The 26035-nt window shown below is 55.0% G+C and overlaps 3 protein-coding genes across 3 annotated transcripts in view; 2 read left to right on the forward strand and 1 right to left on the reverse strand.

Annotated features, from left to right (window-relative positions):
- LOC308131586 (kinesin-like protein KIFC3) overlaps window positions 1-10016 on the forward strand; it is a 16052-nt gene extending 6036 nt beyond the window's left edge. The window contains 31 exon segments of the mRNA XM_080498366.1: window positions 806-900; window positions 1473-1664; window positions 1666-1672; window positions 1879-1949; window positions 3049-3114; window positions 3444-3560; window positions 3733-3975; window positions 4058-4210; window positions 4895-4976; window positions 4979-5004; window positions 5006-5042; window positions 5245-5322; window positions 5325-5374; window positions 5469-5580; window positions 6239-6330; window positions 6332-6394; window positions 6396-6422; window positions 6489-6593; window positions 6670-6793; window positions 6796-6799; window positions 6932-7055; window positions 7209-7338; window positions 7643-7692; window positions 7694-7826; window positions 7829-7872; window positions 7960-8019; window positions 8021-8110; window positions 8211-8219; window positions 8221-8341; window positions 8563-8613; window positions 9878-10016. Coding sequence (XP_080354492.1) covers window positions 806-900; window positions 1473-1664; window positions 1666-1672; window positions 1879-1949; window positions 3049-3114; window positions 3444-3560; window positions 3733-3975; window positions 4058-4210; window positions 4895-4976; window positions 4979-5004; window positions 5006-5042; window positions 5245-5322; window positions 5325-5374; window positions 5469-5580; window positions 6239-6330; window positions 6332-6394; window positions 6396-6422; window positions 6489-6593; window positions 6670-6793; window positions 6796-6799; window positions 6932-7055; window positions 7209-7338; window positions 7643-7692; window positions 7694-7826; window positions 7829-7872; window positions 7960-8019; window positions 8021-8110; window positions 8211-8219; window positions 8221-8341; window positions 8563-8613; window positions 9878-9900 — 2579 coding nt within the window. The 3' untranslated portion in view covers window positions 9901-10016.
- Window positions 10017-10823: 807 nt separating this feature from the next.
- On the reverse strand, window positions 10824-18824 carry katnb1 (katanin p80 (WD repeat containing) subunit B 1; the record flags this gene model as incomplete). The annotated part of the gene is given in 23 exon segments (XM_080520486.1): window positions 10824-10965; window positions 11032-11148; window positions 12073-12147; window positions 12300-12376; window positions 12460-12603; window positions 13557-13781; window positions 13989-14056; window positions 14266-14316; window positions 14390-14541; window positions 15212-15294; window positions 15296-15397; window positions 15491-15641; window positions 15932-15975; window positions 15977-16004; window positions 16091-16206; window positions 16299-16382; window positions 16501-16524; window positions 16527-16544; window positions 16659-16759; window positions 16839-16956; window positions 17998-18128; window positions 18201-18304; window positions 18541-18824. Coding segments are annotated over 22 exon segments (2094 nt in total). The 5' UTR covers window positions 18244-18304; window positions 18541-18824.
- Window positions 18825-19307: 483 nt separating this feature from the next.
- On the forward strand, window positions 19308-25609 carry cog8 (component of oligomeric golgi complex 8). The gene is made up of 5 exons (XM_080501553.1): window positions 19308-19663; window positions 20313-20520; window positions 20697-21509; window positions 24829-24997; window positions 25243-25609. Exons 1-5 carry the CDS (start codon window positions 19323-19325, stop codon window positions 25530-25532), a joined length of 1821 nt encoding a protein of 606 aa, XP_080357679.1. The 5' UTR covers window positions 19308-19322; the 3' UTR covers window positions 25533-25609.
- The last annotated feature ends 426 nt before the right edge of the window (window positions 25610-26035 follow it).

A 26035-nucleotide genomic window follows, 5' to 3' on the forward strand; every position in this document is an offset into this window, starting at 1 on the left:
TAGCATTAGCATCATAGCATTAGCATCGTAGCACTGGTGTTGTGGCATTAGCATCGTAGCACTGGTGTTGAGGCATTAGCATCGTAGCATTAGCACCGTAGCACTGGTGTTGAGGCATTAGCATGGTAGCATTAGCATCGTAGCACTGGTGTGCGTCAAACTGAAGGAACTTGTTTCTCTTCACTCATGAAGCAACATGCAGGTTCTTAAGTTCTCCAGACCAGCTGGACCTGAACCAGCAACCAGAACCTGGACTGTGACCCTGCGGTTCCAGGCCGGTCTGTGCAGGTTAATGAGTTATCGGCCGTTATCTGGTCGGACCGGTTGCCATGGAGATCGTCCCACATTCCAGCAAGCGGCTGATAGGAGGAGCAGAGGAGGTCCTGAGTCACTTCCTGTGTGGCGCCGAGGTTCTGCTCTCCTCTCCGGACCGTCCAGGTTCTACACACGTTCTCTACACGTTCTCCAGGTTCTCCACACGTTCTCCAGACGATCTCCTGGAGAACGCTTTCATATCCGAGTTTGCCTCCTTCTGTAATTTGACACCTGGAAAGTGGGGCTTCCTGTCGCGACCTGTAGTTTGACCTCAGCCTCCCGGCGGCAGCAGGTGGAGGTGTGGGGCAGCAGGTGGTGTGATGCAGCAGGTGGAGGTGGAGGTGCAGCAGGTGGAGGTGGAGGTGTGGGGCAGCAGGTGGAGGGGCAGCAGGTGGAGGTGGAGGTGCAGCAGGTGGAGGTGTGGGGCAGCAGGTGGAGGTGTGGGGCAGCAGGTGGAGGTGTGGTGCTGATCTTCCTCCTCCGTCTGCAGCCAGCTCAGTGGACGTCCTGATGAGTGATGAAGACGAAGGATCCTTCCTCTCTCTGCCCGCCGTCACACCGCTGAGCCAGGAGCCGCTGGTACAGGTGTGTGTGTGTGTGTGTGTGTGTGTGTGTGTGTGTGTGTGTGTGTGTGTGTGTGTGTGTGTGTGTGTGTGTGTGTGTGTGTGTGTGTGTGTGTGTGTGTGTGTGTGTGTGTGTGTGTGTGTGTGTGTGTGTGTGTGTGTGTGTGTGTGTGCGCGCTCCTCCAGGACGTCACCTGGTTCTCCTGCTGTAACAACCTGCATCGTCTGTGTAGAACAAACTTTATTAATCCGAGAGGCTCAACTGAAGCTCTCTCTCTCTCTCTGTCTGTCTCTCTCTTTCTCTCTCTCTGTCTCTCTCTTTCTCTCTCTCTGTCTCTCTCTTTCTCTCTCTCTTTCTCTCTCTCGCTCTCTGTCTCTCTCTCTCTCTCTCTCTCTCTCTCTGTCTCTGTCTCTCTCTTTCTCTCTCGCTCTCTCTCTGTCTCTCTCTCGCTCTGTCTCTGTCTGTCTCTCTCTCTCTCGCTCTCTCTCTCTGTCTCGCTCTCGCTCTCTCTCTCTTTCTCTTGCTCTCTCTCTCTCTTGCTCTCTCTCTCTCTCTCTTGCTCTCTCTCTCTCTCTGTCTCTCTCTCTCTCCAGAACCGAGTCGCCGAGTTTCAAACTCGTCTCCACTCTGAAGAGGTAACGCGTCGCCTCCTGCTGCAGCAGCTGAGAACGGGAGCAGCAGGAGGAGCAGCAGGAGGAGCAGCAGGAGGAGCAGGAGGAGGAGCAGGAGGAGGAGCAGCAGGAGGCAGCAGGAGGTGTGCTCAAGCTGCAGGAGCAGCAGTCGTCTGCAAACGGTGAGATTTATACATTCTTTGTCAAACATTTTAAACACTGATTAACCTGTGTGTGTGTGTGTGTGTGTGTGTGTGTGTGTGTGTGTGTGTGTGTGTGTGTGTGTGTGTGTGTGTGTGTGTGTGTGTGTGTGTGTGTGTGTGTGTGTGTGTGTGTGTGTGTGTGTGTGTGTGTGTGTGTGTGTGTGTGTGTGTGTGTGTGTGTGCAGGCTTCAGGCTGGTTCAGCCACATTATTTCAGTGTAGAAGAGGAGCAGCTCGTCACGCGGCTGCACACACAGGTAACTCCAGATGTTCCTACCAGGTTTACAGGTGCATCCAGAGGTTTTCCAGGTGTATCTAGAGGTTTTCCAGGTGTATCTAGAGGTTTTCCAGGTGTATCTAGAGGTTTTCCAGGTGTATCTAGAGGTTTTCCAGGTGTATCCAGAGGTTTTCCAGGTGTATCCAGAGGTTTTCCAGGTGTATCTAGAGGTTTACAGGTGTATCTAGAGGTTTTCCAGGTGCATCCAGAGGTTTTCCAGGTGTATCTAGAGGTTTTACATGTGTATCTAGAGGTTTTCCAGGTGTATCTAGAGGTTTTCCAGGTGTATCTAGAGGTTTACAGGTGTATCTAGAGGTTTTCCAGGTGCATCCAGAGGTTTTCCAGGTGTATCCAGAGGTTTTCCAGGTGTATCCAGAGGTTTTCCAGTTGTATCTAGAGGTTTACAGGTGTATCCAGAGGTTTTCCAGGTGTATCTACCAGGTTTACAGGTGCATCCAGAGGTTTTCCAGGTGTATCTAGAGGTTTTCCAGGTGTATCTAGAGGTTTACAGGTGTATCTAGAGGTTTACAGGTGTATCCAGAGGTTTTCCAGGTGTATCCAGAGGTTTTCCAGGTGTATCTAGAGGTTTACAGGTGTATCTAGAGGTTTACAGGTGTATCCAGAGGTTTTCCAGGTGTATCTAGAGGTTTACAGGTGTATCTAGAGGTTTACAGGTGTATCTACCAGGTTTACAGGTGTATCCAGAGGTTTACAGGTGCATCCAGAGGTTTTCCAGGTGTATCTAGAGGTTTACAGGTGTATCCAGAGGTTTTCCAGGTGTATCTACCAGGTTTACAGGTGTATCCAGAGGTTTACAGGTGTATCCAGAGGTTTTCCAGGTGTATCTAGAGGTTTACAGGTGTATCCAGAGGTTTTCCAGGTGTATCTACCAGGTTTACAGGTGTATCCAGAGGTTTACAGGTGTATCTAGAGGTTTTCCAGGTGTATCTACCAGGTTTACAGGTGTATCTAGAGGTTTCCAGGTGTATCCAGAGGTTTTCCAGGTGTTTCCAGAGATTTTCCAGGTGTTTCCAGAGGTTTTCCAGGTGTGCCCACCAGGTCCTTGTGGATGTGTTCAGGTGGCGGAGCTGGAGGAGAAGCTGTTGGATCAAAGCCAGGAGGTGGAGAGACTTCGCTCTGAGCTGGTGAGACCACATTCCTCACACACACACACACACACACACACACACACACACACACACACACACACACACACACACACACACACACACACACACACACACACACACACACACACACACACACACACACACACACACACACCAGGATCTGATAACTGCAGACGGAACACAGGAAGACTGTTAGAGCTGAAACTGATCCACATGTAAACAGATGGAATTGTGTGTGTGTGTGTGTGTGTGTGTGTGTGTGTGTGTGTGTGTGTGTGTGTGTGTGTGTGTGTGTGTGTGTGTGTGTGTGTGTGTGTGTGTGTGTTACTGTGTGTGTCCTGCAGGGGGCGACGGACCTGGAGAAGCAGCTGGAGCTCCTGCAGGTGGAGAACCAGCGTCTGAAGCAGGAGCTGAAGTCATGGAGGAGCTCAGAGAGCCTGAAGCTCTGCAGCTACTGCCAGGTACACACACACACACACACACACACACACACACACACACACACACACACACACACACACACACACACACACACACACACACACACACACACTGTACACGACAGCCATGTGCACAACTCATTTATTCACTTTGATCCTCTGATCCCTGCTCCTATTGGCTGTGATCCTGCAGGGGGCGGAGCCTCTCCGCCGGGAGGCGGAGCCCCACTGGGAGGCCCAGGCCCGGCAGAAGGAGCGGCGGCTGGCTGAGGTGGAGCAGCAGCTGCAGGAGGAGCGCGGCAGGGTGGAGGCGCTGCAGCGGCAGCTGCAGCAGAGCGGGAGGCGGCAGGCGGAGGACGAGCACCACCTGTCCCTCCGCCTGCGGGAGTGCGAGGACGAGCTGGCGAGGCAGGCCGCCACGCCGCCGCGAGTCAAGGTGAGGCCCCCCCCCACAGAGCCCCCCCCCCCAACAGAGCCCCGGTCTGACGGTTCTGCGTGTCCCCCACCCTCTCCGTCAGTACGTGACCCAGACGGTGCAGGTGGAGTCGGCCGACCTGCAGGTGAAGAACGGCGTCCTGCAGGAGCAGCTGGCGGCGCAGCGGGCGCTGCTGCGGGAGCTGGAGACGCAGCTGCACGAGTCCCAGAGGAGCTGCACCCAGCTGCGCACCCAGGTGGGTCTAGGGGGCGTGGCCTGGGGGCGATGTGGGGCCGGGGCCTGATGTGGGTGGGTTGGAACGGGTCAGACAGGAGTCTGGGAGTGTGGGGGCGGAGCCTGTGTTGGGGGCGGAGCCTGGATACACTGATGTTTGTGGTTGGACAGTGAGGTGTCCTCAGGTGTGTGGGGGCGGGGCCTGTGTGGGGGAGGCGGAGCCTGTGTGGGGGGGCGGAGCCTGGTGTCTGTGGTCAGACAGTCAGCTGTGTCTCTGTCTCTGTTGTCCTGCGTCGGGCTGCAGCCGCTCGTCCTGCGGCGTCGTCTGCCGGAGCGACCACGAGGCGGTCCGCAGGCCGTCCAAGGTCGGCCATTTTGATTCCGCTCGTTCAGCACGTGTCCCCGCTAACACCTGAGTGCCTCTGTGTCCCGGGGCCGTGTCCTGGTCCCGACACACCCACCGTCCCCTCTCCATGTCCCGTTAGCATAGCACCGCTATGCTAACAACCTGCTAGCTTAGCACAAGAACCATTAGCTGCTTTAGCTTCAGTTATGTAACATTGTCCTTCGTACTTTGACGAACACGTCGCGTTAGTTGTTGCTGGAGCTTCACAGAAACAGTTAGCTTAGCTTAGCTTAGCTTAGCTTGGCGCTTGTGTGAAGCGGCCTGACGCACCCTCCTGGTCCGGGTGTCCCCCCCCCTCAGGTCCTGGTCTACGAGGGGGAGATGGAGCGGGCCCAGGGCCAGCTGGAGGCCGAGATGCAGAACCTGGAGGAGGAGAAGAACCGGTGATCGAGGAGGCGTTCATCCGGGCGGGAGAGCGAGATGAAGGCGGTGCACGAGAACCTGGCAGGTGTGTGTGTGTGTGTGTGTGTGTGTGTGTGTGTGTGTGTGTGTGTGTGTGTGTGTGTGTGTGTGTGTGTGTGTGTGTGTGTGTGTGTGTGTGTGTGTGTTGTGTGTGTGTGTGTGTGTGTGTGTGTGTGTGTGTGTGTGTGTGTGTGTGTGTGGTGTGTGTGTGTGTGTGTGTGTGTGACCTGTGGTGTGCCTTGCTCCAGGGGTGAGGATGAACCTGCTCAGCCTCCAGCCGGCCCTCCGGACTCTCACCTCCGACTACAACAGTCTGAAGAAGCAGGTTCAGAGTTTCCCTTCATGCTGGACAAGGCGATCAGTGAGGCCAAGCAGGAGGTGGGACACACACACACACACACACACACACACACACACACACACACACACACACACACACTGTGTGCCACACATCAACACAACACTGTCTCAGATCTGTCAGGTGATCACCGACGTCAGTTCCACCAATCAGGAGCTTCTCTGTAAATACAAGCGGGAAATGAACCTGAGGAAGAAATGTCACAACGAGCTGGTTCGACTGAAAGGTACGTGTGTGTGGTGTGTGTGTGTGTGTGTGTGTGTGTGTGTGTGTGTGTGTGGTGTGTGTGTGTGTGTGTGTGTGTGTGTGTGTGTGTGTGTGTGTGTGTGTGTGTGTGTGTGTGTGTGCGCGTGTGCGTGCGTGCGTGCGTCTGTCTGTGTCTCTTTAGGGAAATAAAGACTTTGATCCTCTATATGGAATAAAGACTTTTATCCTCTAGATGGAATAAAGACTTTCATCCTCTCTATGGAATAAAGACTTTCATCCTCTCTATGGAATAAAGACTTTCATCCTCTATATGGAATAAAGACTTTCATCCTCTCTATGGAATAATGACTTTCATCCTCTATATGGAATAAAGACTTTCATCCTCTCTATGGAATGAAGACTTCATCCTCTATATGGAATAAAGACTTTCATCCTCTCTATGGAATAAAGACTTTCATCCTCTCTATGGAATAAAGACTCATCCTCTATATGGAATAAAGACTTTCATCCTCTAGACGAAATAAAGACTTTCATCCTCTAGACGGAATAAAGACTTTCATCTGTAGTGTTTCATGACCTGAAGTCCAGGATGTTCCTCGTGTTCCGTTGTTTGTTGTTTGTTTGAGCCTCCAGCCCGGCCCTGGGCCCGATGACCAGGTGACCCTCTGGTTTCCTAGGTAACATCCGGGTGTTGTGCCGGGTCCGTCCGGTCCGTCAGGAGGAGCAGGACTCCGCCGAGGCCAAGACCCTGCTGAGCTTCGACCCGGACCGACGACGCCGTGCTCTACCTGAGCTGCAGGGGCAAGGTCATGACCTTCCAGCTGGACCGCGTGTTTTCCCCCTCAGGCCTCGCAGGAGGAGGTGAGTCGCCCGCAGGTCGGGGGTCGGGGGTCGGCCCGTCCTCTGACCCCCCCGGTTGGTCCCCAGGTGTTCCAGGAGGTCCAGTCTCTGGTCACTTCCTGTATCGACGGCTTCAACGTCTGCATCCTGGCGTACGGCCAGACCGGCTCGGGGAAGACCTACACCATGGAGGTAAGGCGGCCGGTGCCCCGGGGGAGGGGGCCCCTCATCGGTGCGCCACTAAGCTCCGCCCCCTCTGTGTCCTCAGGGCGTGGCCTCAGACCCCGGTATCAACCAGCGGGCGCTGCGCCTGCTGTTCTCCGAGGTGACGGACAAGTCCTCCGACTGGGACCACAAGATCTCCGTCAGCCTGCTGGAGATCTACAACGAGACCTGAGGTGAGGGGGGGGGGGGGTCCCGGGGGGTCTGAGGGGTCCTGGGGGGTCTGAGGGGGTCCCGGGGGGTCTGGGAGTCTTTGCTGTTCCTATAAGTGTGTGTGTGTGTGTGTGTGTGTGTGTGTGTGTGTGTAGGGACCTGCTGGTGGACCAGCCCTCAGATAAACTGGACATCAAGATGAACCCAGACGGTAGTGGACGTCTCTACGTCCCCGGACTGACGGAGGTCCAGGTCCAGAGTCCCGAGGACATCAACAAGGTGAGGACACCTGCAGGAGGGGGCGGAGCCTAACCTCCCCCCTACCCCCACCGTTCTACTGCGTTGTTCTACCTGGTCTGTGTGTGTGTGTGTGTGTGTGTGCGTGCGTGCGTACGCGTACGTGTGCGTGTGCGTGTGTGTGTGTGTGTGCAGGTGCTGGCCCTGGGCCACAGGAACCGCTCCACCTCCGGCACCAACCTGAATGAACACAGTTCTAGATCTCACGCTCTGCTGGTCGTTACTGTGTCTGGATACAACCTGAGTACTGGGACACACACTCAAGGTACACACACACACACACACACACACACACACACACACACACACACACACACACACACACACACACACACACACACACACACTCACACTCAAGGTACACACACACACACACACACACACACACACACTCACACTCAAGGTACACACACACACACACACACACACACACTCAAGGTACACACACACACTCACACTCAAGGTACACACACACACACACACACAAGTACACACACACACACACACGAGGTACAGGCACTGGTCCAGGTCCTGGTCCTGGTCCTGGTCCTGACCCTGGTCCTCCTCAGGGAGGCTGAACCTGGTGGACCTGGCGGGCTCGGAGCGTATTGGCCGTTCGGGGGGCGGAGGGGCGTCGCCTCCGCGAGGCTCAGTGCATCAACAAGTCTCTGTCGGCGCTGGGAGACGTGATCAGCGCCCTGAGGGCGAGACTCGCCCACGTCCCCTTCAGGAACTCCCGTCTCACCTACCTGCTGCAGACTCGCTGAGCGGGGACAGCAAGACCCTGATGATGGTGCAGGTAGGCCCCGCCCCTCCTCTCGGCCCCGCCCCTCCTCTCCGACCGGCCCCCTCCCCTCCCACCCTGACTCCTCCCTCTCTCCCTCAGGTGTCCCCGTTGCCCAGCAACCTGAGTGAGTCGGTGTGCTCCCTGAAGTTCGCCCAGCGACGTGCGCAGCGTGGAAGTGGGCGGAGCCTCGTCCTCCAGGAGACACGACAACTCGTCCGCCTCGTCGTCGCCGACGCACGACAGCGTGGAGGTGGGACGGCGAGACGCCCGGCCGGTGCCCCCCCCCCCCCCCACACGCCCCCTCCGCCGCTGACCTCTGACCTCTGACCTTTGACCTTCTGCCTCCCCAGCTGGACTCCCCCCCCGGTCACGCCCCTCCCCCTCCCCCTCTCCCGGGCCAGCAGCGCCGGCTCCACCCTCTCCTCCACCTCCAGAGGCGCCGGCGGCTCCCGGCGGCGGTCGCAGTCCCAGCTCGCCACGGGTACACACACACACACACACACACACACACACACACACACACACACACACACACCTTCCCCAGTGAGCTCTCTGCAGCAGTGCATTGTGGGACTTGCAGTAACCCGGTCCTCCTGAACGTCGCAGGTCTGAGCTGTAGGAGGGCGGGAGGAGGAGGAGCCCCGCGCTCCGTCTGCCCCGCCCCCTCTGAGTCACTCTGTGGTCTGATTGGTTGGTTTGCAGACCGGCAGGCAGACGGAGGCGGCCCATTGGTGGGGGACGGTGGGCAGGTAGGTGAGCCGCGTGCCGATTGGTCGACAGCTTTGGCATGGAGCGCTCAACAGCACCCCCCCTCCCCCCTACACCCACCCCCCCCCCCAAACCCCACCCCCCCTCCGCTGAGACACCGTTTCCACGACAACGTTTGAAGGGAAAACGCAGTTGTTACGGTGACTGTCAAAATAAAACCACCAAGTTGGATTATTACAGTGACTGTCAAAATAAAACTACCAGGTTGGATTGTTATTACGGTGACTGTCAAAATAAAGCCACTAAATTGGAATGTTATTCCAGCGACTGTCAAACTAAAACTACCAAGTTGGATTGTTATTACAGTGACTGTCAAAATAAAAACTACCAAGTTGGATTGTTATTCCAGCGACTGTCAAACTAAAACTACCAAGTGGATTGTTATTAGTGACTGTCAAAATAAACCACTAAATTGGATTATTACAGTGACTGTCAAAATAAAAGTACTAAGTCCAGGAGAACATGGCACCACGGAGGAAACGTTGTTCTGACGGGCTCTACTGAGCATGTGCAGAACTACGAGTTCTCACCAAGCTGGTGACGAGTCATTTTCAGAAAGTTGTCGTGTAAATGGAACAAAAATTTCAGCGTTTTAATCTGAAAGGGTCGCGGTGTGAACGGGCCGAGTCGTTTCAGCGCCGCTCGGCACAAAGATCCAGTCTGACGTCGTTCAAAACGACTTTCTCTGCTCAAACAACGACAAACAATAAAGAAGAGAAATCTCCTTTAAGTGAATCTGCATGTTTTTTAATCAGTGACTTCCTGTTTGTTCCAAAGTAAAAGCTTGATTGGTGAACTTCAGTTTTCAGGAGGGAAGCTAGCAGTTTCCCTCCATTTACTCTCTTTGTGCTGTGCTGTGCTAAGCTAAGCTAAGCTAAGCTAACCCCTCCCCCACCCCCGGCCCGGCTGGACAGCAAAGCATTGTGGGATTGATTCCTCCTCGTCCTCGTCGACGGATCTGAAAACATTCTTCAGGGTGTTTGTGGTTCATGTCCACAAACACCCTGAAACGTCAGTCGTCGGGTCGCCATGACAACGGGTCCAAATCCTGAATTTAGCAGGATAAGAGAGAACCTAGAACCCAGAACTCGGAGCGAGTCCCAGGCGTTGTAGGAAGCTCGTCCTGATGCGAAGCGTCGTAGACAACCTGACGTTTCCATGGAGACGAGAGAGGAGACGTGTTTTCACCTCCAGTCACTGACGAGGATCAAAGAGGATCAAAGAGACTAACGCTGGATCTTCTCTGCAGGACGACTGAAGATGACGGCCTGAGACCTCCTCCTCTGCTCCTCCTCTGATTGGCCGAGGCATGTGGTTGTGGTCTGGTTGCCGTGGCGACGGGGAGCTTCCTAATCAGTATTTTTCTTTGGAAAGTTGCACTTTAAAGTTGTTTTATTTAAGTTCTTCACGCAGCGATGAAGGTTCTAGTCAGATTATTGGTTAATCTGTCTTCTCTCCTATTTTAACTTATATTCAGGTAAATAAACTTGGTTTTATTTGATTTCAGTGGGAAAAAAAGTTTAAAAATGTTTTTTAAACTTTTTTTCTGATTTTTTTTTTTTTTTATCCTGGATTATTTTGGATTCTAATTCATGAGTTCCACATGTTGGAAATGAAGTGTTGACGTCTGCTCAGCCACTCGGAACAGAAGGTGACCTTTGACCTCTGTAGCTGCCGCGGTGCGTTCACTGTCCGTCGTTTCTTTTGTATTTTCCTTTTTAATAAAGTAAGAAAAACTGCCGGGGCTCCAGTTCTTTGATCTGACCGGCGAGACGGCGTCGGTCCTCAAGGAGGTGAGGAAAGGTGCTAGGAGAGCATCAGTGTTTCCTAGGCTAAAGGAAGCATCAGTGTTTCCTAGGCTAAAGGAAACATTGAGTCTTTTCAGACTTCCAGGGTTCAGGACAAGTCGATAAGGACGTAGGAGGGACAATTCAGACGTACCCCTGGTCTGGTAAGGTGGAGACCAGGTCCAGAGACCAGGTCCAGGACAGACCAGGACAGACCAGGTCCAGGTTTCAACAAAATTGTCACTTTATTTAAATAAACAGGAAGTGAGGAGTAGAAAAGCAGCTCCGGTCCAGAACCCTCCCTCGGGGGACGGCGTCCCACAGGACGTCCTCTGGTCCTCCGGCGGGTCACAGGACGTCCTCTGGTCCTCCGGCGGGTCACAGGACGTCCTCTGGTCCTCCGGCGGGTCACAGGACGTCCTCCAGCGGCGCCATCAGCAGCTGCAGTTCGGTGAAGGTGCTGCCATGGCGACCGACAAGCCCCGCCTTGTTCTTCACCACCTGACGGAGGTTCCTCAGCTGCTTGCAGCACAGCTGGCACTTCTGGTGTCTGAGGGTGGAGGAGGGTGAGGGGTGTGTGTGTGTGTGTGTGTGTGTGTGTGAGTGAGAGACTCACCGCTCCTCTCGGGTGATGTCGACGCCCACAGAGGGCGTGGCCTTCAGCGTGTCAGAGATCAAAGACCAGAAATGTTTCATGATGAGTTTTAGGGAGGAGCAGCCGGTGTGGACGTAGCTGGAGGACACACACACACACACTGTAACACACACACTGTAAAACACACACACACTATAACACACACACACACACACAGTAAAACACACACATACACTGTAAAACACACTGTAACACACACACACACACACTGTAACACACACACACTAACACACGCACTGTAACACACACACAGTAAAACACACACATACACTGTAAAACACACTGTAACACACACACACACACACTGTAACACACACACACTAACACACGCACTGTAACACACACACACAGTAACACACACACACACACACACACTAACACACGCACTGTAACACACACACACACTAACACACACACTAACACACACACACACACACTGTAACACACACACTGTAAAACACACACACACAGTAAAACACACACATACACTGTAAAACACACTGTAACACACACACACACACACACACACTGTAACACACACACTGTAACACACACACACACACACATACACTGTAACACACACACACTAACACACACACACAGTAACACACACACACACTGTAACACACACACTAACACACCACGCACTGTAACACACACACACACACACTAACACACGCACTGTAACACACACACACAGTAACACACACACACACACACACACTAACACACGCACTGTAACACACACACACACACTAACACACGCACTGTAACACACACACACACTAACACACACAGTAAAACACACACATACACTGTAAAACACACTGTAACACACACACACACACTGTAACACACACACTGTAACACACACACACACTGTAACACACACACTGTAACACACACACACACACACGCACTGTAACACACACACACACACACACACACACACACACACACACACACACACACACACACACACACACACACACACACACACACCTCTCATATTTGCTCTGCAGCAGTTTGTCCAGTTGAGGCAAGACGGTCGTACACAAGTCCAGTTTCCATAGAGACCTAGAAACACACTGATCGTCACTGTGTGTGTGTGTGTGTGTGTGTGTGTGTGTGTGTGTGTGTGTGTGTGTGTGTGTGTGCGTGCGTGTGTGTGTGTGTGTGTGTGCGTGTGTGTGTGTGTGTGCGTGTGTGTGTGTGTGTGTGTGTCTCACGGCTGCAGGTTGATGATATTCAGAAGGTCCACCACGATGGACTGATCTTTCATTGAGACGGCAGCGTCCACAGCACTCTGGACAACACAGGTCAGAGGTCAGGGGGTGACAGGAGGTCAGAGGTCAGGGGGGTGTCACAGAGGTCAGAGGTCAGCGGTACCTTGATGTCCTCGCGCCTCCACACCCCCCTGACCGTCTCCAGGTTCTTCAGCCGGCTGCTGAGCATCACACACATGGTGTCATGACCTTTCTTCATCAGGGTCAGAGCCTCTTCATCAGAGAGGGAGACGGGGGAGCCCGAGGCCTGGGGGGGGGGGGGGGGGGGGGGGGGGGTTAGTGGTTCTGCTGTCTTGAGAGAAATTGACTCCTAAAGGGAGGAAGACCTTCCCTCCACCTGTCCTCCACTTTCCCTCCACCTGTCCTCCACTTTCCCTCCACCTGTCCTCCACTTTCCCTCCACCTGTCCTCCACTTTTCCTCCACTTTCCTCCACTTTCCCTCCACTTTTCCTCCACCTGTCCACCTTCCCTCCACTTTCCCTCCACCTGTCCTCCACCTGTCCTCCACTTTTCCTCCACTTTCCCTCCACCTTCCCTCCACCTGTCCTCCACTTTCCCTCCACCTGTCCTCCACTTTCCCTCCACCTGTCCTCCACTTTTCCTCCACTTGTCCACTTTTCCTCCACTTTCCTCCACTTTCCCTCCACCTTCCCTCCACCTGTCCTCCACTTTCCCTCCACCTGTCCTCCACTTTCCCTCCACCTGTCCTCCACTTTCCTCCACTTTCCCTCCACCTTCCCTCCACCTGTCCTCCACTTTCCCTCCACCTTCCCTCCACTTTCCCTCCACCTGTCCTCCACCTTCCCTCCACTTTCCCTCCACCTTCCCTCCACCTGTCCTCCACTTTTCCTCCACCTGTCCTCCACCTTCCCTCCACCTTTCCTCCACCTGTCCTCCACTTTTCCTCCACTTTCCTCCACTTTCCCTCCACCTGTCCACCTTCCCTCCACTTTCCCTCCACCTTTCCTCCACCTGTCCTCCACTTTTCCTCCACCTGTCCTCCACCTTCCCTCCACCTGTCCTCCACCTTTCCTCCACTTTCCCTCCACCTGTCCACCTTCCCTCCACCTGTCCTCCACCTGTCCTCCACCTTTTCTCCACCTGTCCTGCACAGAGAACAGAGTTTGGACCTGCTCTGATCTGTGATTGGCTGAAACACCGTCAGGGGTCAAGGTCAGGGGTCAGGAGGTCGTCCTCACCGGCAGGAAGTCGGCCACGTTGAGGCCCAGAGGAACGTTCCGGCTGCTCGGGATCAACTCCACTGGTCTGCAGCCAGATGGGGGCGGGGCCTGCGAAGGGGGCGGAGCCACGGGTGTGGGTGGCTTTGAGGAGGAGGAGGAGGAGACCACGGTGGGCTTCACCCTCTGGACCGGAGCTGACGGAGCAGGAGCAGGAGGAGGCGCAGGAGGAGGCGCAGGCTTCACCTGGAACATAGGAACACTTCATCATCACACTCCTGGAGGAGGAGCAGGAGGAGGAGCAGGAGGAGCAGGAGGAGGAAGAGGAGCAGGAGGAGGAGGTGACGAGCCTTAAAGTACATTTTACACTCTGTTCAGCTGAAGTAGCCTTCTTTGTGTGTGTGTGTGTGTGTGTGTGTGTGTGTGTGGGCAGGAGGCGGTGCGTTCACTGACCTGCTGCTTGTCGGGAAAAGCAGCGATCAGGTCCTTCATGTGTCGGTTGAAAGGGAGGAGGACGGCGTCTGTGTGAAGGAAGACAGCCAGACGGGCTCAGGGTCTGTCGCCATGACAACGGTGCCCAGGAGTCCAGGAGAGCCAATCAGGACAAAGTGTCCTCCGTGTGTGTGTGTGTGTGTGTGTGTGTGTGTGTGTGTGTGTGTGTGTGTGTGTGTGTACATTGTTCTAAGAACGTTGTCATGGAAACGGCCAGCGGGTTCAGACTCAAACTCACCGTCTTCTGGAGGAGCAGGAAAAGGTTCCGACACCCGGGGAGGAGTCCTCGCTGGAAGAGGAGGAGTCACATCAGAGACACACACACACACACACACACACACACACACACACACACGACCTACAGATGGCGTTCTTGGGCTGGAAGATCTCCTTGTAGTCCTCGGCGCTGTGGATCTCGGCGGTGGAGAACTTCTCCTCCGTCTCCTCGTCACTGAGGCTCCGCCTCTCCCCCTCAGGGCTCCGCCTCCTCTCGGCCTCGGAGCGCTGCGTCTCCCTGAACACAGGAAGTGGAGCCGATTCTCGCACCGCGACGCAACACGAGCAGGGAGCAGAACTCCTCCCGTCGTCACGGTGATGAACTCCCAACAGGAAACAGTCACACGGAGGAAACTCCGCCTCCAAACCAGTGGAGGTGAAAGGTGAAGGAGAAGAAGAGCAGTGAGGAAGCTCCGCCCCTTTCAGGTGAACACACTGACCCTGAAGACAAACTCTGGGTTTGTCAGCAGCAGGAGGTTTAGCGGAGCAGCAGAGCAGGAGGTTTAGCGGAGCAGCAGAGCAGGAGGATTAGCGGAGCAGCAGGAGTATTAGCAGAGCAGCAGGAAGTTTAGCAGAGCAGGAGGATTAGCGGAGCAGCAGGAGTATTAGCGGAGCAGCAGGAGGTTTAGCAGAACAGGAGTATTAGCGGAGCAGCAGGAGGTTTAGCAGAACAGGAGGATTAGCGGAGCAGCAGGAGTATTAGCAGAGCAGGAGGATTAGCAGAGCAGCAGGAGGTTTAGCAGAGCAGCAGGAGGTTTAGCAGAGCAGGAGGATGATTAGTGGAGCAGCAGGAGGTTTAGCAGAGCAGCAGGAGGTTTAGCAGAGCAGCAGGATGATTAGCGGAGCAGCAGGAGGTTCAGCGGAGCAGCAGGAGGTTCAGCGGAGCAGCAGGAGGTGTGGCAAGGTACCTCTGGGAGCTGCAGGTGGTCTCCGGCCGGTCGTAGCTCCGCCTCAGCGCGGCTCCTCGGGGTTCCTTGGGCGCGGCGAGCGGCCCGGTCGTCCTGGACGTCCCCCGGAGCCTCGGAGACGCTCTTCACCTTGCTCAGGTCCACGACGTACATGGAGACGGTGGACAGCTGGTGGGACACGGCGATCTGGCAGAGAGGGGGGCGAGAGCCTGAGTCTGCTGAACCTGTGGGTCTGTACTGCGGTCAGTCGGTCAGTCAGTCAGTAGCACCATGACTCACCAGCTGCTGGCCGTACACCGACAGGTCCGACACCCTGCCCCAGCCCACCGGCACCACGTCCAGGCAGCGGTCCGGCTCCCAGCCGAAGACCCGCAGAGAGTCCGAGGCCCCGCTGAACAGGCAGGACCCGTCCTGGTTGAACAGGATGCACCTGAGGGCACAGGTGAGGGGTCAAAGGTCACAGTGGAGAGATCAAAGGGCACAGGTGAGGGGTCAAAGGTCACAGTGGAGAGATCAAAGGGCACAGGTGAGGGGTCAAAGGTCACAGTGGAGAGGTCAAAGGTCACAGTGGAAAAGGTCAAAGTGGAGAGATCAAAGGTCACAGTGGAGAGATCAAAGGTCAAAGTGGAGAGGTCAAAGTCACAGTGGAGAGGTCAAAGGTCACAGTGGAGAGGTCAAAGGTCACAGTGGGGTGTTCCGGGGTCAGCAGTCAGAACTCACCGGACAGAAGACGTGTCTCCTTCCAACGAGCTGACCAGGGAGAACCCGCTCTAGATCCCACAACTTGATGGTCCTGCAGGAGAGAGAGAGAGAGAGAGAGAGAGAGAGGTCAGAGACAGAGAGAGACGGAGACACAGAGACAGAGAGACGGACACAGACCTGTCTGAGCTGCCTGAGGCCAGCAGGTACTCGTTGGGGTGAAACTGGATGGTGCCGACCGGAGCAGAGTGAGACCGGAACTCATTGAGGATTTTACCCTGGGACAGATCCCACAGCTACACACACACACACACACACACACACACACACACACACACACGTCAGAGGACTGGTGGACACGAGGGGACAACAGTGTCTGTGGTTGTACCTTCACTGTACAGTCGTCACCTGCTGAGGCCAGCCACTTCCCGTCTGGACTGAAGGCCAGAGAACGAACCGCCTCAGTGTGTTCCTGCACACACACACACACACACACACACACACACACACTCTAAAAACACAACTCACTTCAGGTGGTCGTCCCCCCCCCCCCCCCCCCACACACACACACACACACACACACGCTTCACCTTGAAATGTAACACATATCCTTTCTTCTTCTGACGTCCCAAACCTGTCGGAGCAAAACAAAGAGAAAACCTTCATCAGCAACTCAGGAAGACAAACTGTGACTCACCCTCTCACTCCCCCCTCCCTCCCTCACCCTCCCTCCCTCACACCTCTCACACTTGATGTTAGTGTCCATGGAGCTGGAGGCCAGCAGGTTGTCATAAGGGTGGAAACTCAGACTGGTGACGTTTGACTTGTGTCCCATCAGAGTCCTCAAACCTGAGGACAGACACAACTGTCTCTCTCTCTCTCTCTCCCCCTCGCTCGCCCTCTCCCACACATACACACACACACTTACTCTTGACAGCCTCCAGGTCCCAGACCCTGATGGACCCGGACTGGGACCCGGCGGCGACCTGGTCCTCAGAGGAGTTGATCTGGACGCACTGGACCGAGGTCTTGTGACCCGTCAGGGTCTGAGGACAGAGGGACAGGCGGTTGGAGGGACAGACGGTGTAGTGGCGCAGTGGTGCAGAGGGAGGCGGGGGGGTGCAGTGGGAAGTGGGGGGGTGCAGTGGGGGTGGGGTGGTGGTGCAGTGGGAGGCGTGGTGGTGCAGTGAGAGGCGGGGTGGTGGTGCAGTGGGAGGCGGGGTGGTGCAGTGAGAGGCGGGGTGGTGGTGCAGTGGGAGGCGGGGTGGTGGTGCAGTGGGAGGCGGGGGGTGGGGTGGTGGTGCAGTGGGAGGCGTGGTGGTGGTGCAGTGGGAGGCGGGGGGTGGGGTGGTGGTGCAGTGGGAGGCGGGGTGGTGGTGCAGTGGGAGGCGGGGGGGTGCAGTGGGAAGCGGGGGGGGTGCAGTGGGAGGTGGGGTGGTGGTGCAGTGGGAGGCGGGGTGGTGGTGCAGTGGGAGGCGTGGTGGTGCTGCAGTGGGAGGCGGGGTGGTGGTGCAGCGGGAGGCGGGGTGGTGCGGTGGGAGGCGGGGGGATGCAGCGGGAGGCGGGGTGGTGCAGTGGGAGGCGGGGGGATGCAGCGGGAGGCGTGGTGGTGCAGTGGGAGGCGGGGTGGTGCAGTGGGAGGTGGGGGGATGCAGCGGGAGGCGTGGTGGTGCAGTGGGAGGGGGGGGGATGCAGTGGGAGGCGGGGTGGTGCAGTGGGAGGCGGGGTGGTGCAGTGGGAGGCGGGGTGGTGCAGTGGGAGGCGGGGTGGTGCAGTGGGAGGCGGGGGGATGCAGTGGGAGGCGGGGTGGTGCAGTGGGAGGCGGGGTGGTGCAGTGGGAGGCGGGGTGGTGCAGTGGGAGGCGGGGGGATGCAGCGGAGGCGGGGGGATGCAGTGGGAGGCGGGGTGGTGCAGTGGGAGGCGGGGTGGTGCAGTGGGAGGCGGGGTGGTGCAGTGGGAGGCGGGGGGATGCAGCGGGAGGCGGGGGGATGCAGTGGGAGGCGGGGTGGTGCAGTGGGAGGCGGGGTGGTGCAGTGGGAGGCGGGGGGATGCAGCGGGAGGCGTGGTGGTGCAGTGGAAAGCCTCACCATGATGCAGTTGGCCTTGCTGACCGACCACAGGTTGACCCTGCAGTCGTCCCCCCCGGTGGCCAGCAGGCGTCCGGTGCTCTTGGCCAGAGCGCCGCAGGTCACGGTGCCGCCGTGCGCCTGGAACTCTCCTGCAGGGGGCGCCGGGGGACAGTCAGGCTGGTGTTACCATGGCAACCAGGTCAAACCTGCCTCATACTCACGCAGTCGCCACGAGATCTTGGTGCCGCTGGTCGCCGCCGCCATGGTGGAGGTCAGAGGTCGGGGTCAGAGGTCAGGGCACCAGGACACGGTCCTCAGCTTCAGTCTGCACCCAACAACACAACATCAATATCAACGACAACATCAACACAACATCACATCAACACAACATCAACATCAACATCAACACAATGACACATCAACACGACAACACAAGATCGACACAACTACACAACATCATCACGACACAACAACAAAACATCAACACAACAACATGACAACACAACAAGGACAACAGTTTCCAAACCGCATTCCCTCAAACTTAATAAGCAGCAGATTTACCTCAAAACCATCAACAACTAAACTCTTGCCGACTACGAAATACAACAACTAAACCAGCTAGCAGGTTAGCAGCTGGTTGGTAACGGGTTAGCAGGAGGCTAACTGCTGGTTAGCAACAGGTTGCTGGTCCGAGCGGCTTAACCCCCTCTCCCCCCCCCGTTGAGCGGGTAGAAAGTTTTGGTTCCCCGGGGAGCGGAGCACCGAGCGGGGGGGTCAGAACCCGGGAGAACCGACCGGCTGCTAGTTTATGGTTTGTTGTTTTTCTCTTCAATTACTTTCTGAGCCTGACAACGGATCCACTCACCTCGCTTCCGGTGACGTCACGGCACCGCTCTGCTATATTTATAAAAACTGTGCGAACAAGCTTGTTTTTATTATTAAATATCCTCTTGAGAGAGCCTTTACCTTTGACACTCTATGGTTTATAAAATAACTTTACAGAGAATAAAAAGTGAAATAATTCGGTGTCCTCGTTGCTGCTTCCGGTCCGGAGCGTCACGCCGGAAGACCCGGATGTTCCCCGTACCCGGAAGTGTCACGCGACAGTTTGAGTCCGACCCGGATCAGAGTGGATCATAATTAAATATCGTCTTTAGAGAGCCTTTACCTTTGAGTCTCTATGGTTTATAAAATACATTTACACAGAATAAAAACGGTAATAATTCGGTGTCGTCGCTGCTGCTTCCGGTCCGACGCGTCACGGCGGAGGACCCGGATGTTCCCTTGTACCCGGAAGTGTCACGCCGCAGTTTGAGTCCCGACCCGGACCGGAGCGGACCAGCATGGCGACCCTGGACGTGGAGGACGAGAGCGTCCTGGCCTCCATCTTCCGGGACAGCTTCCAGGACCTCCAGCCGGGCCTGGCCCGGGACCACCCGGACTTCACGGCCTACCTGTCGGAGCTCAGCTCGTTCGGCCTGGAGAAGCTGCTGCGGGAGCCGGAGCGCCTGGAGGAGGAGCGGGAGCAGGTCCTGCAGCAGACCCGGGAGCTGGCCTTCTCCAACTACCAGACCTTCATCCGCACCGCGGACTGCACCCAGCACATCTACCGGGACTTCGGCCGGGTGGAGGCCAGCGTGTCCCGGCTGCTGCTCAAGCTGCCCGGCCTGGAGCAGAAGTGCAGGTGGGCGCGTTACTGCCGAGTAATGGAGTAATGGAGTAAAGGAGTACTCTGGAGTGTACCAGGAAGCTCGTGTCAGGGAGGTGGACGGACTTCGTTGTACTGTTACTACAATGTAACGATATTAAAGTACTGTTACTACAATGTAACGATATTAAAGTACTGTTACTACAATTTAACGATATTAAAGTACTGTTACTACAATGTAACGATATTAAAGTACTGTAAAGTACTGTTACTACGATGTAACGACATTAAAGTACTGTTACTACGATGTAACGACATTAAAGTACTGTTACTACAATGTAACGATATTAAAGTACTGTAAAGTACTGTTACTACGATGTAACGACATTAAAGTACTGTTAGTACGATGTAACGACATTAAAGTACCGTTACTACGATGTAACGACATTAAAGTACTGTAAAGTACTGTTACTACGATGTAACGATATTAAAGTACTGTTACTACGATGTAACGACATTAAAGTACTGCTACTGCAATGTAACGATATTAAAGTACTGTTCCTGTAATGTAACTATTAAAGTACTGTTCCTGTAATGTAACTATTAAAGTACTGTTCCTGTAATGTAACTATTAAAGTACTGTTCCTGTAATGTAACTATTAAAGTACTCCCCCCCCCCCCCCAGGGCCTTCGTCCATCAGGCCCAGCAGGTGGCGGCGGCCCGCAGGATGAACAGTGTGACCCTGAACCGGCACCCGGAGCTCCTGGAGGTCCTTGAGATCCCGCAGCTCATGGACACCTGCGTGAGGAACGGCTACTACGAGGAGGCGCTGCAGCTAGCTAGCTACGTCCGCCGGCTGGACAGGAAGCACGGCACGCTGCCCGTCGTCCAGGTAGGAGCTGGGGGGGGGGTGACCTCTGACCTCCGACCCTCCTGACCTCCGACCCTCCTGACCTCTGACCTCCACCCCTCCTGACCTTTGACCTCCGACCCTCCTGACCTTCCTAACCTCCACCCCTCCTGACCTATGACCCCGCCCCTCCTCACCTCTGACCCCGCCCCCTGCAGGCCATGGTGTGTGAGGTGCGTCAGTCCAGCCAGCTGATGTTGGCGCAGCTGCTGCAGACGCTGCGCTCCAACGCGCCGCTGCCCGTCTGCCTGCGCGTGGTGGGCTTCCTGCGGCGCATGGACGTGTTCACGGAGGCGGAGCTGCGCGTCAAGTTCCTGCAGGCGCGCGGCTCCTGGCTGGACGCGGTGCTCGCCGCCGTGCCCGACGACGACGCCTACGCCCACGCCGCCAAGACGGCGGAGGCGTGCCGCGTGCACCTGTTCGACGTGGTCACGCAATACCGCGCCGTGTTCTCCGACGAGGAGGCGGCGGGCGCCGAGGGCCGCGTGTTCCACGGCTGGGTGGCGCTGCGGGTGCGCGGCTTCCTGCGTGCGCTGGAGCGGGACCTGCGGCGCGGCGTGGGCGCGCGGCTGGACTCCCTGCTGGGCCAGTGCATGTACTTCGGCCTGTCCTTCAGCCGCGTCGGCGCCGACTTCCGCGGCCAGCTGGCGCCGCTGTTCTCCGCCGTGGCGGGCGAGGCGTTCGGCCGCGCCCTGCGGGACGCCTGCGACCGCTTCCGGGAGGACATGGGCGCGTACACGCTGATCGCGCTGCCCGCCGCCCTGGGGGGCGGCGGCGCCGTGCAGCAGTCGGCGGCCGCCGTGGCGGCGCCGCAGGCGGGGACGCTGCAGCCGCCCATGGCGCTGCTGGACTTCCCGCCGCTCGCCTGCTTCCTCAACCTCGTCCTGGCCGCCTTCAACGACCTGCGGCTCTGCTGCCCCCTGGGGCTAGCGCACGCCGTGGCTGCGCAGCTGCAGGACGCGCTGTGCACGGTGAGGGGGGGGGCGGGGCTTGTTGACTTGTTGTTGTTGACTTGTTGTTGTTGTTAACTTGTTTTTGAATTGTTCTTGTTGTTGATGAGTTATTGTTGTTGACTTGTTGAGTTATTGTTGTTGACTTGTTGTTGTTAAGTTATTGTTGACTTGTTGAGTTGTTGTTGTTGACTTGTTGAGTTATTGTTGTTGACTTGTTGTTGTTGAGTTATTGTTGACTTGTTGAGTTATTGTTGTTGACTTGTTGAGTTATTGTTGTTGACTTGTTGTTGTTAAGTTATTGTTGACTTGTTGAGTTGTTGTTGTTGACTTGTTGAGTTATTGTTGTTGACTTGTTGTTGTTGAGTTATTGTTGACTTGTTGAGTTGTTGTTGTTGACTTGTTGAGTTATTGTTGTTGACTTGTTGTTGTTGAGTTATTGTTGACTTGTTGAGTTATTGTTGTTGACTTGTTGAGTTATTGTTGTTGACTTGTTGTTGTTAAGTTATTGTTGACTTGTTGAGTTGTTGTTGTTGACTTGTTGAGTTATTGTTGTTGACTTGTTGTTGTTGAGTTATTGTTGACTTGTTGAGTTGTTGTTGTTGACTTGTTGAGTTATTGTTGTTGACTTGTTGTTGTTGAGTTATTGTTGTTGACTTGTTGTTGTTGAGTCATTGTTGTTGAGTTATTGTTGTTGACTTGTTGTTGAGTTATTGTTGACTTGTTGAGTTATTGTTGTTGACTTGTTGTTGAGTTATTGTTGTTGACTTGTTGTTGAGTTATTGTTGTTGACTTGTTGTTGTTAAGTTATTGTTGACTTGTTGAGTTGTTGACTTGTTGAGTCATTGTTAAGTTATTGACTTGAGTTATTGTTGTTGACTTGTTGAGTCATTGTTGTTGACTTGTTGTTAAGTTATTGTTGACTTGTTGAGTTATTGTTGTTGACTTGTTGTTAAGTTATTGTTGACTTGTTGAGTTATTGTTGTTGACTTGTTATTGAGTCATTGATGTTGACTTGTTGTCGTTGACTTGTTGTTGTTGTTGACTTGTAGTTGACTTGTTGCTGTTGACAAGTTATTGTTGTTGACTTGTTGTTGTTGTTGTGGTCAGGTGTCTGGGGAGCTGCTGGCCTTCCACAGAGCAGAGCAGTTGTTGACTTGTTGTTGTTGTTGTTGTGGTCAGGTGTTTTGGGAGCTGCTGGCCTTCCACAGAGCAGAGCAGTTGTTGACTTGTTGACTTGTTGTTGTTGTGGTCAGGTGTCCCGGGAGCTGCTGGCCTTCCACAGAGCAGAGCAGTTGTTGACTTGTTGACTTGTTGTTGTTGTGGTCAGGTGTCCCGGGAGCTGCTGGCCTTCCACAGAGCAGAGCAGTTGTTGACTTGTTGACTTGTTGTTGTTGTGGTCAGGTGTCCCGGGAGCTGCTGGCCTTCCACAGAGCAGAGCAGTTGTTGACTTGTTGTTGTTGTTGACTTGTTGTTGTTGTTGTTGTGGTCAGGTGTCCCGGGAGCTGCTGGCCTTCCACAGAGCAGAGCAGTTGTTGACTTGTTGTTGTTGACTTGTTGTTGTTGACTTGTTGTTGTTGTTGTTGTTGTTGTGGCCAGGTGTCCGGGGAGCTGCTGGCCTTCCACAGAGCAGAGCAGTTGTTGACTTGTTGTTGTTGACTTGTTGTTGTTGTTGTTGTTGTTGTTGTGGCCAGGTGTCCGGGGAGCTGCTGGCCTTCCACAGAGCAGAGCAGTTGTTGACTTGTTGTTGTTGTTGACTTGTTGTTGTTGTTGTTGACTTGTTGTTGTTGTTGTTGTTGTTGTGGCCAGGTGTCCGGGGAGCTGCTGGCCTTCCACAGAGCAGAGCAGTTGTTGACTTGTTGTTGTTGTTGTTGACTTGTTGTTGTTGTTGTTGTTGTTGTGGCCAGGTGTCCGGGGAGCTGCTGGCCTTCCACAGAGCAGAGCAGTTGTTGACTTGTTGTTGTTGACTTGTTGTTGTTGTTGTTGTTGTTGTGGCCAGGTGTCCGGGGAGCTGCTGGCCTTCCACAGAGCAGAGCAGTTGTTGACTTGTTGTTGTTGACTTGTTGTTGTTGTTGTTGTTGTTGTTGTGGCCAGGTGTCCGGGGAGCTGCTGGCCTTCCACAGAGCAGAGCAGTTGTTGACTTGTTGTTGTTGTTGTTGTTGTTGTTGTGGCCAGGTGTCCGGGGAGCTGCTGGCCTTCCACAGAGCAGAGCAGTTGTTGACTTGTTGTTGTTGTTGTTGACTTGTTGTTGTTGTTGTTGTTGTTGTGGCCAGGTGTCCGGGGAGCTGCTGGCCTTCCACAGAGCAGAGCAGTTGTTGACTTGTTGTTGTTGACTTGTTGTTGTTGTTGTTGTTGTTGTGGCCAGGTGTCCGGGGAGCTGCTGGCCTTCCACAGAGCAGAGCAGTTGTTGACTTGTTGTTGTTGACTTGTTGTTGTTGTTGTTGTTGTTGTTGTGGCCAGGTGTCCGGGGAGCTGCTGGCCTTCCACAGAGCAGAGCAGTTGTTGACTTGTTGTTGTTGTTGTTGTTGTTGTTGTGGCCAGGTGTCCGGGGAGCTGCTGGCCTTCCACAGAGCAGAGCAGTTGTTGACTTGTTGTTGTTGACTTGTTGTTGTTGTTGTTGTTGTTGTTGTGGCCAGGTGTCCGGGGAGCTGCTGGCCTTCCACAGGGCAGAGCAGTTGTTGACTTGTTGTTGTTGTTGTTGTTGTTGTTGTGGCCAGGTGTCCGGGGAGCTGCTGGCCTTCCACAGAGCAGAGCAGTTGTTGACTTGTTGTTGTTGTTGTTGTTGTTGTTGTGGCCAGGTGTCCGGGGAGCTGCTGGCCTTCCACAGAGCAGAGCAGTTGTTGACTTGTTGTTGTTGTTGTTGACTTGTTGTTGTTGTTGTTGTTGTTGTGGCCAGGTGTCCGGGGAGCTGCTGGCCTTCCACAGAGCAGAGCAGTTGTTGACTTGTTGTTGTTGACTTGTTGTTGTTGTTGTTGTTGTTGTGGCCAGGTGTCCGGGGAGCTGCTGGCCTTCCACAGAGCAGAGCAGTTGTTGACTTGTTGTTGTTGACTTGTTGTTGTTGTTGTTGTTGTTGTTGTGGCCAGGTGTCCGGGGAGCTGCTGGCCTTCCACAGAGCAGAGCAGTTGTTGACTTGTTGTTGTTGTTGTTGTTGTTGTTGTGGCCAGGTGTCCGGGGAGCTGCTGGCCTTCCACAGAGCAGAGCAGTTGTTGACTTGTTGTTGTTGACTTGTTGTTGTTGTTGTTGTTGTTGTTGTGGCCAGGTGTCCGGGGAGCTGCTGGCCTTCCACAGGGCAGAGCAGTTGTTGACTTGTTGTTGTTGTTGTTGTTGTTGTTGTGGCCAGGTGTCCGGGGAGCTGCTGGCCTTCCACAGAGCAGAGCAGGCGGCGTTGAGCTCCAGAGAATCCGACCAGTTCGTCCAGATGTGTTTGTGTTTCTCTGAAGATCTGCTGCCCTTCGTCAACCGCTGCCTGCAGCTGCTGTTCCCACACACACACCTGGCGCAGTGCACCGGTAACACACACACACACACACACACCTGGCGCAGTGCACCGGTAACACACACACACACACACACACACACCTGGCGCAGTGCACCGGTAACACACACACACACACACACACACACACACACCTGGCGCAGTGCACCGGTAACACACACACACACACACACACACCTGGTGCAGTGCACCGGTAACACACACACACACACTGTTGACACACTGTGTGTGTGTGTGTGTGTGTGTGTGTGTGTGCAGGCCTGTCGGTCTCTCAGCTCCAGAGGTTCCAGAGGTTCTTCCGGGTCGATGTGGACCAGGTCTTGGAGCCGCTGAACTTCCTGCTCCCTCAGAGGGAACCGGAACCGTTGCCGACGGCGACGCTGGAAACAGACGTGACGGCCGAGCTCGGAGGCCTCGCCCTGGACCCACCGGGACCGGGACCTGGACCTGGACCAGGACCAGGACCAGGACCAGAAACACAGCAGGGTCCAGATTCACATGAAGGACCTGAAGCTGCAGACATGAACCAGGACTCTTCTCTGGACTGAGTCCTGGATCTGGGTCGGGTCAGGGTGGATGTGGACTGGTAGAACCAGGTTCTGGTTCTGGTTCTTTGTTTTGGTTCTTTCAGGAGGAAAACGATTGAAAAACATTAAAATCTTTTTTCTGTCAATTATTTTCACTCGTCTTGTTTTTAAACGATTCAGAGACTTTGAGTCTGGATGAAGGAGGGACAGACTGTCCCCCTGCAGACTGACTGTCCCCCTACAGACCGACTGTCCCCCTGCAGACCGACTGTCCCCCTGCAGACCGACTGTCCCCCTGCAGCCCGACTGTCCCCCTGCAGCCCGACTGTCCCCCTGCAGCCCGACTGTCCCCCTGCAGACCGACTGTCCCCCTGCAGACCGACTGTTCCCCTGCAGACCGACTGTCCCCCTGCAGCCCGACTGTCCCCCTGCAGCCCGACTGTCCCCCTGCAGACCGACTGTTCCCCTGCAGACTGACTGCCCCCCTGCAGACTGACTGTTCCCCTGCAGACTGACTGTTCCCC

The sequence above is a fragment of the Blennius ocellaris genome, assembly GCF_963422515.1.
Source record: "Blennius ocellaris genome assembly, chromosome: 1".
NCBI lineage: Eukaryota > Metazoa > Chordata > Actinopteri > Blenniiformes > Blenniidae > Blennius > Blennius ocellaris.

What these genes read in the sequence shown, in the direction of transcription:
- cog8 (XM_080501553.1), top strand. Translation starts at nt 19,323, where the DNA reads ATGGCGACCCTGGACGTGGAGGACGAGAGCGTCCTGGCCTCCATCTTC. An exon ending in GCACGCTGCCCGTCGTCCAG is followed by an intron (nt 20,521 to 20,696) that starts GTAGGAGCTGGG and finishes CGCCCCCTGCAG; the next exon opens with GCCATGGTGTGTGAGGTGCG. An exon ending in ACACCTGGCGCAGTGCACCG is followed by an intron (nt 24,998 to 25,242) that starts GTAACACACACA and finishes GTGTGTGTGCAG; the next exon opens with GCCTGTCGGTCTCTCAGCTC.